Source organism: Gracilinanus agilis, chromosome 1, assembly GCF_016433145.1.
Source record: "Gracilinanus agilis isolate LMUSP501 chromosome 1, AgileGrace, whole genome shotgun sequence".
Taxonomy (NCBI): domain Eukaryota; kingdom Metazoa; phylum Chordata; class Mammalia; order Didelphimorphia; family Didelphidae; genus Gracilinanus; species Gracilinanus agilis.
Window position 1 is genome coordinate 222,545,478 of NC_058130.1, and position 16,108 is coordinate 222,561,585.

At 37.7% G+C, this 16,108-nt stretch overlaps 1 protein-coding gene across 1 annotated transcript in view; it reads right to left on the reverse strand.

Moving 5' to 3' along the window:
• The window catches only part of LOC123234404 (acyl-coenzyme A synthetase ACSM1, mitochondrial-like), a 56,935-nt gene that overhangs the window by 40,418 nt on the left and 409 nt on the right, over nucleotides 1-16,108 (reverse strand). The window contains exons 2-5 of the mRNA XM_044660311.1: nucleotides 10,489-10,757; nucleotides 8,007-8,217; nucleotides 3,570-3,777; nucleotides 492-632 (exon numbers count right to left, since the gene is read on the reverse strand). Coding sequence (XP_044516246.1) covers nucleotides 492-632; nucleotides 3,570-3,777; nucleotides 8,007-8,217; nucleotides 10,489-10,689 — 761 coding nt within the window. The 5' untranslated portion in view covers nucleotides 10,690-10,757. The remainder of the gene's footprint in view (nucleotides 1-491; nucleotides 633-3,569; nucleotides 3,778-8,006; nucleotides 8,218-10,488; nucleotides 10,758-16,108) is intronic.

Here is a 16,108-nt window from a genome sequence, read left to right on the forward strand (position 1 = left end):
CTTCTCTTCTCTTCTCTTCTCTTCTCTTCTCTTCTCTTCTCTTCTCTTCTCTTCTCTTCTCTTCTCTTCTCTTCTCTTCTCTTCTCTCTCTCTCTCTCTCTCTCTCTCTCTCTCTCTCTCTCTCTCTCATCTTCCTGTCACAACTTTGATGGAGCAGGTTTTTTGAGCAGGTAGAAAAACTTAGTCACATGGTTCTATATTGTTAGATAATAAACTTTATAAGATATAATACTTGAAATATTGGACATTAATTTTAATCCTACACTATGTCTTATGGACACAAGCAAATGGCTTTGGGAAATGTTACACATTCATTTCTAGACACAAAAACATGAGGAAAAGAAGCCCAAGAGAACCAAAGGGAATGTGGAAATGATCAATGTTTCTTTAGGTCTGATTTTCATTAAACCTGCCTTAGTTGAAGCCTAGGGTCTATGGTCTGGCCTCTAAGAGAGTCTTCTACCAACTTCCACCCGCCACCCTCCTCTTACCAGGATGGGAGACATGATCTTAGAGCAAGGCCATTGTTATGCATGGCCATCTTGGGAAGACCTGTGGTTCCACTGGTAAAGAAGATGGTCATAGGCTCTTGTGTTTTTGTCTTTACACAAGTGTGGTCCATAGATGCAGCTCTGTAAGACATTTGAGAGGAAATAACAGTGATTAGTTCCATGGCTCTGCATCATCTTCAGAAGAATATAACAGATGCTAGAGCATGAGTAGAGGCTTGTTTGGGACAGATAGGTGGTGTAGTGCATGTTCTAGAGTCAGGAAGACTCATTTTGTTGGATTTAAATCTGGTCTCAGATTCTTACTAGCTGTGTGACCCTGCGCAAGTCCCTTAACCCTGTTTGCCTTAGTTTCTTCATCTATAAAATAATTTAGAGAAGGAAATTGTAAGCCACTCTAGGATCTTTGTCAAGAAAACTCCAAAATGGGGTCATGAAGAATCAGACACAACAATAACAAAAAAGAGTATGGATTCTTTTTTGCCAAAAAAGAGATTCTTTTATATTATAGTTAAAACTTTTGTTAATTCCTTAATTATTAATAATAATAATAATAATAATAAACTTAATTCCTGAAAATAGCAATGATATGACATTCTGGCTCAGAGATGAGATGATACAAGCCCTTGTATTTATGGTTTCACAGTAATGTATATCAGCATGACTTTTAGACTCATGAATACTTGCTTGCATTTTCTTTTTCACATAATGAAATTCACTCTGAGTTAAAAAAAAATTCAGAGAAATTCTCATCCACAAAATTGAAAGAGATTCTTCAACTGTCTTCACCAAATTGAGCATTTTAACGATCTTAATGCCTAAAACTCAAGCATTAGATGGATTCTTAACCTTTTTTGTGTGTCATGGATACCTTTGGCAGTCTGGTGAAAACTTTGGACTATGAGAGTAAAATTGAATGAATAATCCAAGTATTTCAATTTATAGGATTTAATAATAACAAAGTGAGAGAGAAAGGGATTCCTTCAGCCAAGTGAGCAGAGCACAGAGCCAGAGACCCACACCTGCTGCGTTTTACCAAAGCAAAAAAGCTCAAAAAGAGCCCTGCAGCTTGGGTCTCAGCAAAATTTATCTCTCAAATGTCATGACATAATAGTGAGGATGTAATTAAAAAGGATGCTGGGTAAATGTAGTTCAGGTGCATGAAATTTCCACCTACACGAGACCCTTCCTTTTTTTTTTTTCCTTTTCCTTAAAAAAATACTTTCTGTATTAAAACCAATACAAATTGGTTTTAATTAAACAATATTAATTCTAAGGCAGAAGAGTGGTATAGGACTAGGCAGTTAGGGTTAAGTGACTTGTCCAAGGTCCAATAGCTAGGAAGTATCTGTGCTCATATTTGAACCTAGGACCTCCAATCTCTATCTGACTCTTTCTGACCCCCCATTTGGGGTTTTCTTGGCATAAATTGGACTCATTTATCATTTTCTCCTCCTGCTCATTTGACAAATGAGGAACCTAAGGCAAATAGGTGATTTGCTCAGGGTCACACAGCTAGTAAGTGTCTGGGACTAGATTTGAACTCAGGAAGATGTCTTCCTGATTCTACACCTAGTACCCTATTCGCTGCATCACCGAGCTAAACCTAGCTCATCCTGGAACATAATAGGTGTTTAAATGTTTATTGAATAGAATTCTCAAAAATAATGTTTTTAAATACATAAAATAAAATACACAGGATTACGAAGGAACCCAAGTTTTATTAAAATAGTTCTCAAAATATTTTAAAAAATATCCACTGACCCCTATGCAAAGGAATCCTGTATTTGATGAATACATCAAATCTTTGGGTGAAAGAAAAAAATCCCCAAAGACTGAGGCGCAGTGACTATTTGTGGTCAGAGGATCTAGTTTCAGATCTTGGCTTTGTTCCCCATTTTTCAGCTCTGACTCTACAATCCAGAATTCAGAAATTCGGAATTCAGAAGAAATATATCCATATCTTTTCATAATAGGCCACATGAAAAGACATTCATAGATAGGTTTTAATCATGTGTTTATTCATTGCCTTTAACTTCAATTACAAAGACTAGTGGGGCAGTTAGTTGGCACAGTGGGTAGAGCTCCAGATCTTATGTCAGGAAAACCTCAGTTAAAATCTGAAGTCAAACATAATACTTATGTAGCCTTAGACAAGTCACTCAATTCTATCTGCCTCAGTTTCCTCATCTATAAAATGAGCCAGAGGAAGAAATGGCAAACCATTCCATTTCTCTGCCAAGAAAATGACACTTGGTTCCAATCACTCACACAATGTACAAGATACCAGCAAAGTTAGGGGGTATGTCCTAGTGGCTTACAAATTGATGCATATTAGTCAATTAAGTTGAACATTTTTTCTTTTGCTAAGAACATTCAACATTCTTAATGCAATAACTAGTCATTCTAGGGCACCCTGTGAAGCAGCAAAAAGGGTCCTCAAATAAAATTTTTAAGACAAAATCAGTTGGTGGAGGAAAGGAGACTTAAGGGTGGTAACATCAGATCTTTGGAAGGAACTCAAGAGGGAGAGATCCTGGTACATGGCCTTCTGGGAGGGAGATAGCATCCTTGGAACAGAAGGAGGTTGCTGTTTGAAGGGAGAGGGGAAAGGTAGGATCAATCCAGGGAGGAGTTCACCTTCAGTGCAGGGGTTAGGGTGGAAAACATGGCATCTGGTATTTTTCATGCTGAATAAAATATAAGTATTTTCGAAATCCTTTAAATTCCCATGCCCAGAGGCAAAACTCCTGTTGTCCCACCCTACATACAATTCTGTTCACTTTAGACTCTGGGGATTAGAGGGTTAGGGAATTAAAGGGAACTTAGAGTAGACTCCTCGTTTTTACAGTTGAGTAGACTTAAGTCTAGGAGGAAGGAAATAATGCACTTAGTGTCATACAGGTAGTGATAGAAAATCTGGTTCTTTAATTCAGACCTTTTGACACTCAGTTCAGGATTTTTTCAGTGACACCATATTGTTTCTTAGTCCCTGGGAAGAGCCCTTCAAGTTTCCCAGAGCTCCCAAGATCATGGAAGAAGGAAGGGTCACAGACTCACTTAAGCTGCGTTTTAAAGTCCAGCCACCCATCGCGGCTATGCTCTGATACCAGAAGCTTGACTTTCAGGTGGGGGCAGTCAGATGCCACAGAGTCCACGAATGGGGCTAAGGTTTCAGTGGTCACAATGCCCTTGGCTTTTGAGATCTGCAACCGGTAAAGCATGTCTTTGGCTGTCAACTGGGTTGTTCCAGGTAGGAAGACAAGTCCTGGGGCAAAATAAGTATAATATAATTTTTAGTTTTGGAAGAAACCTAACTACTAAACCTCTCATTTTCTAGGAGACTCAGAGGAGGAAAATGACATCCACTCTCACACAGTGAGTTTGTGATTGAGGAGAGATTAGAATATTGGGGATAAAATACTGGGTTTGGTTTCAGGAAGAATAGGGTTTGAATCATCTCTTGACATTTGAAAATCACCTTAGTTTTCTCATCTGCTAAATGGGGATAATAATGTCTTATCTCACAAGGTTTTTTGGGAGCCTCCAATGCATGTAAAGTACCATATAAATGTCAGGTGTAATTAATTAATCCAGGTCAATTCAATCCAGCCTAGTACATGGTCCCCAAGTTTTTCTTTTCCTATTTTCCCTCAGGCCATGCTTCCTGGTTGAAAGCTCTTAGACAATAATCATACTTGCTAGGTTAAAGTCACAACTGGCTTTTGAGTAAGTTTCTCAGGTTTCTGGGATCATTTGGAGTCATTTTTATCTTCCTATTCAGAGCATGTAGTGCAGTGCTTGTTGATTGAATAATTTTTTGTGCTCTGATTTATAAAACAGAAACACTTCTTTCCATGCTTCCCCACTTCCCATAGATTGTGTCTTTTGAGTTTTGTTTTCAAATGTTACAGTTTAATCATAATTAATAATAGCTACCATTTATATAGCGCTTACTATGAGCCAGTCAATGGTTCTAAGCATTTTCCAATGACCTCATTTGCTCTTCACAACAACCTTGGGAGGTAGGTGTTATTATTATTATTATTATTCCATTTTGCAGATGAAGAAACTGAAGCAAAGAGTGGTTAAGAGACTTGCCTAGGGTCATACAGCCAAGTGTCTGAGGCTGTATTTGAACTCAGGTCTTTCTGACTCCAGGGTTGGCATTCTATCCATTGTGCCACCATCTTCTGGGGAGGATGATATTAGGCCTTTATTAGTTCTAAGGATCCAGTGAAATGATGTGTATGAAAATACTTTGTAAATTGTAAAATCATGGAGAAATGTCAGCTACTATTTTTGTTTCATTCTTCTTATGTTTTGGGTTTTGATGGGGATTCAGGTGGAAGTGGTTCTTCTGTTGTTGTTCAGTCATTTCTGACTCTTCATGATCCCATTTAGGGTTTCTTTGGCCAAAATACTGGAGTAGTTTGCCATTTTCTTCTCCATTTTAAAGATGATAAAACTGAGGCACACAAGGTTAAGTGGCTTGCCCAGGTCACACAGCTAGTAAATGTTTGAGAATTGCAATCCAATTTCTGTTCCTTTATATTCAATATTCTATACACTATTGAACAGGTGTAAAAAATAACCACTTTTGTTGTTAAATAAAAAAGCATTAGTATGTGAGCTTGCTATCTGGAGGCTCACTGAAAACATCCCAGATATGAGCAACTTTGGCAGCAGATAGGATGATAGGAATGATACATACTCACCCTTTTCCCTTGTGCTTTGAACTCAGGCAGGTCTTTTCTACTTTGAAATCTTTTGGTTCTCTGTAGATTGTAGATTGAAAGTATTTGGGATGGTGGCAACCTATTGAAATGTAGCACTTAAATTTTTATGGACCAATGTTATATCTCAGTGATTATGGGGGGAAACTGTGATAATAATTAGTTTCAATATATTTTGTTGATTGAATTTTCAAGGATAATTTGAAGTCTGTATTTGGTATGGGGTTTGTCATACCTGAGTCCATGAAAAATAGTGAGCTGATATATAATTTGAGCCATCATTGCTTTGACTTCTTACATGGCTTTATCCTTTTGATTTTTATTTTAAGTTTGTTGATTAAGAGAAGCTAGAATTTATTTCTGGATCCCATTCTTAATCTTTTTTTTTGTTATTGCTTTAAATGAGCAAAATTGTGTTTAAAATTTTAAACTGAGCATCAATAGTTTTCTCTGGGCAGCTAGTTGGTCCAATATAGAGAGTACTGGGCCTGGAGTTAGGAGGACTCAAATTCATATGTTCAAATCCAGCTCCAGGTGCATACCTTCTGAGTAATCCTGGGCAAATCACTAAATCCTTTTGCTTCAGTTTCCTCATTACAAGTTTCCTCACTTGTAAAATGAGCTGGAGAAGGAAATGGCAAGCTACTCCCATATCTCTGCCCAAAAAACCCCAAATGAGATAATGGAGAATAAAACATGACTAAAAAATGATTTATTTAACAACAAAACATCCTCTCAAGGACATTATTCACTTCTGCCATGATAGTATCTGATGCCTTTGTTTAGTTGCTTGGTAACATTTCTCCTCCTATGGTTTTTACTGTCATAATATATGATGCTGTATTCAAGTCCTGAAAAGTTTTTAAACTTTCTTTCAAATACTATGGAACAATGCATTCAATCATGATGGTTATAGCTGATACTAGCTTTAAAAATTTAGTCTTCTTGAGGTAGAAGAGTCACTTCTCTCTTTCATTTTGGATATGGCCAGTATGAAATTTGTTTTACTTGACTAAAAAATTGTTTGGAACAAAGGATTTATTGTTTTTTCATTCTCGGGGGGCAGATGAGAGGAAGAAAAGGTGATTTTTCCTGATTGAAAAAAATTAAACTTAAAAAATTACTCTCCTTTGGGATGCCCTATTGGTGTACTGGTTGGATTCATGTTGTCAGACTCTTCCTTTTCATTTCTGTTGTTAGCATGTTGATCTTCTAAAAATCACTTGAGATTTACATTACAGTTTTGATCACCTCTTTCCTTATTAGGTAAAACTTCTGGAATATGTATTAAGTCAAGGTTTTCAGAGACTTGAGGTTCTTTCACTTTTCTCTCATCATATTTTAGGAACTATTCAGTTTCATACCTTATTTCTCCTCATTTAGGCTTACGGTTTTTAAAAATTATTTTCCTGTAGTTATTGACAATACACTGTTTTATGATCTGGGGCTGAAGATGCTTGTGATGAAAAGCATCAAGAAACCCTTGCCTATAACTGGTGAAATTTTTTTTATGAGCTAGAATGGACACATAATGAAAGTATTTATGTCTCTAGCCCATTTAATGTTCTCTCATGGTTTGTCTGTTTTAGTGATTAGTGCCATTGGCATGGAAACATTCCAACAGATGGAATATGGTATTTCTGATTTGTTTCTATGCATCATGCCCTCTTGTAGTACCAGAATGCAAAAGAATGCCATTTACTTCATTGTTCTACATGCCACATTGGTCATTCAGACAGTTTCCAGTAGGATCAGGCTACAATCTTAAGCTGCCCTATCTACTTCTCTAACTCTTAGGAGCATTTTATACCATACTGACCAGGGCACTAACCCAATCAGTGGTGTCAGTAGATCCCAATATGCCAGCATTTCAGCATTCTTAGCAGGCCCTTACACTTTCCATAATAGTCTCATGGCACACTATACTCACTCTGGCTGTCATTCGCTTATTTTGTTTTTGCTGTCCTCATTCCTAGCCTCCCTCCTCATCCCTTCCTCTTTTCCACCAACTCACAGTATGGATTTTAGATAACAAGGATTAATAATCTCATTTTTTTCAGATAGAAAAAGTCCCAAGACAATGATCTCTTTTGCCTTTTTTTTAATAGGAAGGAAAGAAGAAAACAAGTGTTTGTTAAGCATCTCATATACCAGGAACTATGCTCCAAGCTTTACAAATTTTATTTGATCTTTACAACCACGAGAGATAGATAGTTGCTACTATTATCCTAATTTTATAATCGAGGAAACTGAGACAAACAGAGATTAAGTGACTTGCCCAATTAGCTGTGTGACCCCACGAAAGTCATTTGACTCCTATTTGCCTCAGTTCCTCTTCTGTAAAATGGGGGCACACTGGAAATGGAAATGGCAAATCACCCCAGTATCTTTGCCAAGAAAACCCCATGGATGAATGAATAACTGAACAGCAATGGCAGCATGGTTGAGAGCTCTGAGTACTGTGACACTCATTGCTTTTCTCTGGACCAATTGTTTATCAATGACATTCCTGGGGGACAATTCTGAGGGACTTATGAAAAAAAGAATGAGATTCACCTCCAGAGAAAGAACTGTTTGAGTATGAAAACATATAATTTTTCACTTGTTTATTTGGGTATATGATTTGGGGTTTTGGTTTTATAAGATTATTAACTTAGAAAAATGAATGATATGGAAATGTTTTGTGTGATAATACACATATAACCCAGAAAAAAATTCGAAAAAAAAATGACATTCCTGGAGACTAAGTTCCATCACTGACCTGCCCGTATGCAGCCCACTGTCAACAGCCACAAATCGGGAATCCGGGGCAGGATCAGAATTAGACGGTCTCCCCGCTGCAGACCACAGGTCTTCGTTAAAACATTGGCCGCCTGACGAGTCAAGTCACTCAGTTCCCTGAAGTTCCATTTTACTTCATCCCCTTTGTTATTCACCCACCACAGGGCAGGGAGTGGGTCTCTTTTTCCCTTCTGCGGTCCACATAGTTAAAACAGGTTAATTACAGACTGAAATGCCCATCGCCCTTCACTTGGTCTATTGCAATAGCCTTCTAATTAGTCTTCCTGCCTTCAATCCAACCTCTACTCAGTTGCCAAAATGATGATCCTAAAGCAAAGATAGGTCTGATCATCTTCCTTTCCTGCTCAATAAATGTTAATGTCTCCCTCTAACTTCCAGGATAAAATATCAAGTCTATTCACATTTAAAGACTTCATAACTGAATCCTTCCCACCTTTCCAGTCTTCTTATACTATATTCCTCCCTACTTATTCATTCTTTGATCTAGCTATGTCGGCCATTGGGCTACTCTTCCTATGTGACACCCCCATCTTCCCCTCTCTGTGATTTTGTCCTAGCAGTCCTCCATGTCTGGAATGCTCCCTTATCATATCCCAGTTCCAATCTCACTTTCTGTAAGAGGCTTTTCTGGGATCCCTCAGTTGTTTTCATGTCTTCTCCATTAGGATAATTTCCCATATTCTATATTCTAAGATAAAGCTCTTATAAAAATCCCAAAAGTTCTGCTAGGATTTTATTTGGAATTTTTTAATCAACAGTCATTAATGAAACTGATCTTTAGCTTTCTTTGTTTTAGTCATTCCTGGTTTAGATATTAAGACTATATTTGTTTTATAAAAAGATTTTCTTAGAATGATTTCTTTCTTAATCTTATGAACTATGTAATGTTGTTAGTAATTATTCTTCACAAGTTTTATAGAATCTTCCTGTACATCCAACTAGATATCACAGCGGATAGAGCACTGGGCCTGTAGTCGACAAGACCTGAGTATAAATCTAGCCTCAGACACATACTAGCTGTGTGATTCTGTGACCATATAACCTCTGTTTGTATGCTACTTATTATTATTACTATCATTATCATTAACATTGTTGTCATCTACTCTGTATATTTCTTATATGTTCCTTGTTAATGACTTAAGAATATGAGTTCTTGAAGGCAGGGACTGCTTTTATCTTTTTCTGTGTGTTTTCAGTGGTGAGTACAGGTATCTCTTCCACACTGAGACTTTCCCCATCATGATCTTGATATATCACAGTTGGCATAAGAAATTAAATGGGAATTTTTGGGGAATTTTGTGGAAGTGGCAGATGACATGCGAAGGCCACAGAGAAAAAGTTTAGAAACTAAATACTTAATATAAAATTTACAATAAGGTATTATATATACCTCATAAAAGAAAAAGAAAAAGTTCAGACTTTTCTGATACAAAGAGAAGGCCAAAATTTTTTATGTGGATTTTCCAGATCATGGGGGTCCTATGCCTCTGACCCCTATGAGGTAGAAGGGATATCTATACAATGCTTTTTTTTTTCAGTCATGCCTGAGTCTTTGTGACACTATTTGGGGTTTTCTTGGCAAAGATACTGGAGTGGTTTGCCATTTCCTTCTCTAACTCATTTTTACAGAAAAAGATAGTGAGGCAAACAGGGCTAAGTGACTTATGGTCACACAGTTAGTAAATGTTTGAGGCTAGATTTGAACTCACAAAGATGAGACTTCTTGACTCCATACCCAGCACACTGTCCACTACATCACCAATGCTTAGTACATAGTAAAAGCTTAACAAATGTTAAAATGTTTTGATTGTTTGAAAGAACAATCAATTCATTAAGTTTACTGGCTTTAAGTGTAAGGACCTTTAGTGACAAAATATTTTGTTGACCAGGAAAAATTCTAAAACACTAGCCTTTCATCTGTGAAAAATTGTCTATTTCTCTTGTGCATTTTTTTGCATTAGATTAGCAATTCCTGGTGGGCTAGTACCATGCCTGTGCTATTTGTTCATTACTATGAGTTTCTGTTATTCAATCATTCAGTAGTGTCTGGCTCTACAGTCAGTTCCTACCAAATGTTTAATGTAATGAAGAGAAAACAATCACACAGGACATGGCAGTTAGACACCATTCCAGAATACAGTAGGCATGTGAAAACTTTAGTCCCAACTGTATCTCTAGGGACTTGCTTTGGTTCAACACACCTATCTGTGGACAGGCATGAGAGCCCTTTATCAGTCTTAGGACACAGATCTCTTGGCAGAGCATTTTCTTGGGTATGGCCATTTCATAGGCATAAAAAGTCCCATTTGTTACCAAACTGGACACAGGCCAGAAGTTAGGGAATATCCTTCTACAGGTGGATGGTAAGGACCGCCTCAGTCTGATTTTTTTCCTTTAGCTCTAATTCCTTCCCACCCCTCCCACCAGAACTCCTCCATCACCTTTTCCATATGTGCCCAGTGATCTAGCACATCACCAGCAAAGTTAAACTCTTTGGGAATTTCATAGTCTCCCCACTGTGTTGTTTCTGTCCTTGAGAAGGGTTGGGTGATGAGGTTCCTAGGATGAGGGCAAAGAGAAGCAGAGACTGGCCAGGCAGCCCAAAGGCCTTGAAGCACATGGGGTCTCATCAGCAGCTTCATGACCAGGAGGGTTCCAGAGATAAGGAGCCAAGTGAAATGTTCACTGCTTGAGGACAGGACCACTTTATCTGCCACAGAGGGAAACAACCATCAAGGTTAATTATTTCTTTGAAATACAGAAATATTAGTTCAGGCATCAATGATGAAAATACTCATCAAGCCCAAATCTTTGACTTATGAACTGTCAGGAAAGTTGACTATAATCCCGAATAGGGAGCCTCTATAAAGGCTCACCATCAATTGGATTTTAGGACGCTAGCCATAGAATAGATTGTTTAGGTTAGTGGTCCCCAAATTTTTGTATCAGATGCCCTTATCAGTAAAAAAATTTTTTTAGTATATACCTCCAATATGTGTACATTTACTTATTTATAAATTATAACAAGGTGGCATGGTGGAGGGAATAAAGAGCTCATCTTGGAATGAGTTAGACCTGGGTCCAAGTCCCATCTCTGATGTGTACTGGCTGTGCAACTAGGAAATGTCCAAGTTACAGAAAACTATGTATTAGTAGAGAGCATTTCCTCATCTGAGAGTCTTCTCTATCAATTTAATCACAAGTCTAGTGTTATATTAATAGGAGGTCACTAACTCTATTTGATGTATAGAAGATGATGTACAGAGAGGATAGGATGGTACTTCTCCTTTATAACAGTTGCCCAGGCAGGCTTCTTCAGGTCAAAGTGGTTTATCCCTTCAGGCCCTGGACCCACCTGGGTTTAATTGATATTATTAAATTGGGCTCTTCAGCTGGGATAACATTGGTAATTTGACTGTGTTGGCTCCCTTCCCAAATAAGCTTTGGAAACCAATTTAGGAAGGTACTTTAAACTTTATATATATTTGATAAGAAAGATAAGGGTAAAGGATTGAGGTATTAGGAGACCCTACTTAAATTGCTACTAATGAAACTCTAACTGCTGGCAATGAAGAGTCAAGATGATAGCTTCCTCTGGTCCGGCCTGGCCAGGGCTAAACCAGAGTAGGTAAAATGCTGGGAATCTTCAGCTTCTTCTTCTGTAGAACTTAAGCCTTAACAGTTGAGATATATCCACCCTTTCCACCCTCTTCTTCATCTCCTGCCCACTTCCCGGATCCCTCCCGGGCCCTGGGAAACCTAGATAGCTAAGATGATGAAACTTCTAATATCTAGGGCAGTAGACACAGAGGTGGTGGTCAAGTACAAGTTGATAATGGTACAGGAAACACAGGAGGAGCTTGCAGAGTAGTGTTTGCAACTCTCTATCTCCAAGACCAGGATCCACACTGATCTCCAGCCGTAGGACAGGTAAAAGACCCCAGAACCTCTCCCAGGGTTCTCAACTGCTCTCTCCTGCCTCCCACATGCCTCTCTGGGGACATTCTACCCAACTGACTTACCTGTCAATCATTGAATGAACTTCAAGCTCCCAGAGATTCAATATAACACTAGTCACTCCTAGAAATTGTTTATATGTACTATTTGAAGAGTTCCAGGTATGAACGAATCATGAACTTATTAAAGATGTATTCAAAAGCTGACTCTGATGAGCAAGGTGTTCATGGACCAATCTTATGGATATATTTCTGATATTTCACATGATTGATTTCTGGATCCTTGAATTGAATTGGGGCTCAAATTTTGTGGAACTCAAACCTCTCCCCAAGTCTGTAGTCTGGAAGGCTGGCATGCAATTTCTATAGCTTCTTTATAACGGCAAAGACACTCACTCAGCATTTGTATGAGAGGGTGCCAGAGTTATAGAGGAAGTAGGACTTCCAACTGAGTTTCTGGTCAGGGAACTGGCTGGGCCGGTGTGTTGGGTTCCTTTCTTTTGTTTTATTGTTGATTGCCGATATGAGCTAATGTCTTTATCATACCACCTGTTTAATTGACAATCCCATATCCCTCATTCCTTGAAACCTCAATAAAATTCAGTTCACCCCTCTGACTCCAAACTCTAGCTCATCATCAGAGGAGGAGCTGACAGACTGGACATGATGCTGAAGAATCCTGTGTCTCTGTGTCTATTTTCTCTCTTTATGCCCTTCCTTCCTTAATCTTTAACCCTTCCACCCATATTCCCTCAGTCCCCATCTTCCCTTTCAGGTGCTCAACCCACACAAGGATGTCTTGTAGCTTCAGGATGGCTGCACTATTATACTAATAATTACCTAAATTAAAATACCCCAAAGAGAAATTAAAAAGGAGCAGGGAAAGATGAAATAATGCTGGATCTTAGAATCATCCTGAAGCCACTGGATTTCATGGAAGAAGGGAGTTATATGGTCTGATGCGCATTTCTGAAGAATCACATTGGCAGCTGTTTGGAGGTTGGGTTGGGTGTAGATGTGGACTCTGATGCAGTGTGACCAATTTGACAAGCAAGTTAATTTAAGAAAAAACATGGAAAGACCTATATGAAATTATGAAGAGCAAAATGAACAGAACCAAGAGAACAGAATATGCAACAACAGACATATTGTTTGAAGAATGACTTGAGTATGTCTACCAAAGGAAAAAGAATATCAATTCTATTGATAAGTACAAATAAGCAAGACATAGTTATGTATAACTATAACTTTATATATGTATATGTATACATATATATATATGCATATCAATATATAGATAAAGGCCTTTGGGGACCTGAATCAGGAGCAACAACTTCTAGTGCTCTCTCAGTGAATTATAAGGGGGTTGGAAAACTGATCAGAAGGAGATTACAGGGGTTTCTTTGCAGGACTCTGTAGCATTGCCCATATGCAGATATCTAGTTCACATTCTGGGGTCATAGTCTGGTGTCATTGTTCCAGACATTAGTACCCCAGTTCTTTCAGCTGCAGGGGAGCAGGGGATCTAGTTCTAGGGCATAAAAGAGCATTTGTGCTTCCTTACAGACCAGAGCACAGGCCAGCAAAGTATTAAACACACCTCTCCACAAAGCATGTTACCTTGGAAGAATTGAAAACTTATAGATTCCCAGAACTAATTCTGAAAGCAGACTGAAAGAATCTGAGTTAAAATTCAAGAAAAAGGTTAGAAAAAATGAACAAACAACAACAACAAAAAAATAAATTTAACATAGAAAGTTATTTTGGTGACAGGGAATTCCAAAATACATACTCAAAAGAAGACAACAAAACCAATATTTCTGTATCCAAAGTCTCAAAGAAAAATGTGAATAGGTCTCCTGCCTAAAAAGAATACCTGGAGGAAAACAAAAAGGATTTTAATAATCAGATAATAAAGACAGAAGGAAATCAGATAATAAAGACAGAAGGAAAATTGGTAAAGGAATGAGAGTAATTCAGGAAAATTATGAAAAAAAGAATCAACAGCTGGGTAAAGGAGGCACAGAAAGATACTGAAGAAAATGCCTTAATATATAGGATAGGCCACAAGATGCAAAAATCTGTTAAAGAAAAACTTTTCTAAAAAAGTAGAATTGGCCAAATGGAAAAGGAAGCACAAAAGCTCACTGAAGAAAATAATTTTGTAAAAATTAGGATGGGGGAACTGAACCTAATGACTCCAGAAGAAATTGTCAAGAAACAAAAAATAAAGTCAAAAGAATGAAAAAATAGAAGACAATGTGAAATATATCACTGGAAAAACAACTGACCTGGAAAATGGATCTAGTGCATTCCTCTCTTATTCCTTAGTTTTATTTTTTAAATATCCCATCACATTTAACCTTATTGAATCCCTTATGATTTCCAGGCCCTCCAATCCGAAGATGCTAAATATTGTTGTGTAAATGAAATCATCTACATTAAAGGTTCAGAGAGCCTGGAATATGATATTCCAGAGATCAAAGGAGTTAGGATTGCAACCAAGAATTATCTACCTGGCAAAATTGAGGAAAATTCTTTAGGGGAAAAAATGGATATTTAATGAAATAGAGCACTTTCAAGAATTCCTGACAGAAAGCTGAATAGAAAATTTGACTCACAAAAAGAAGACCAAAGAGAAGCATAAAAAAGTAAACATGAGGGGGCAGCTAGGTAGCTCAGTAGATTGAGAGCCAGGCCTAGAGATGGGAGGTCCTAGATTCAACTCTGGTCTCAGACACTTCCTAGCTGTGTGACTATGGGCAAGTCACTTGACCCCCATTGCCTAGTCTTTACCATTCTTCTGCCTTGGAACCATACAGAGTATTGATTCCAAGACGGAAGGTAAGGGTTTTAAAAAAAGTAAACATGAAAGAGAAATCATAAGGGATTCAATAAGGTTAAATTATTTCTACTCTTACATCAGAAGATGATACTTATAACTCCTAAGAACTTTATAATGATTAGGGCATTTTGAAGAAGTATATATAGAGGGTAAGGGTGGTTTTTTAGATGATATCTAAAAAAATAAAACTAAGGGGTGAGAGAGAGGAATACAGTGAGAGAAGATTTAAAGGAGAGGTAGAATTGGATAAATTATCTAACACAAAAGAGGCAAGAAAGAGTTTTTACAGTGGAGGAGTAGATGGGGGAAATGTGGAGTGTTTGAACCTTACTCTAGTTGGAATTGGTTCAAAGACAAAAGAACATACACACATTTGGGTATGGAAATCTATCTTACTCTATAAGAAAGTAGAAGGAGAAGGGGATAATAGAGTGTGTGTGATAGAAGGGAGTGAAAAATGGGCAAGGTGTGGTCAGAAGCAAAACACTTTTGAGGATGGACAGGGTGAGAGGAGAGAGAGTAGGATGAACAAGGGGAAACAGGATGGAGGATAATACAAAGTAATCATAATGGTGAAAAAAATTAATATTTCTCAAATACATAGAAAAATGAGTCAAATGTATAAGAATACAAGTCATTCCCCAATTAATAAATGGTTAAAGGATATGAACAGGCAGGTTTCGATAAAGTAATCAAAGCTATCTATAATTCAGTGAATAAATGCTCTAAATCTCTATTAAAGAGAGAAATGAAAATTTAAAAAAATCTCTGAAGCCCAGCCTCTCACCTATCAGATTGGCTATTATGACAGAAAATGACAAAACTTGGAAAGGACATGGGAAAATTGAGACACTAATTCACTGTGGGGGAGTTGTGAACTGATTTAATTATTCTGGAGAGCAATTTGGATCTTTGCCTGAAGGGCTATAAAAAAAGTACATATGCTTTGATCCAGCAATCCAAACAACCATTTCAAGGTTTATATCTGAAATGAAGATATACTCCAAAAGTTAGTAATCTATGCCTCTTATTTACTATCACTCCCTTACTATTTGATGTTGTCCATACCAGATTTTGGTACACAGAAGCAGCTATAGAAGGCTATAGCAAAGAGGAAACAATTTAGTGGAGGGGCTAAGGAAGAGATAAATAGACTGGCTTAGTAGTTTGAGTTGTAAACTTCGAGTCAGGAAGACCTGTTTCAAACTACTGCTGACACTCACTGGCTATGTGATCTTGGACCTCAGTTTCTTCAGAGGT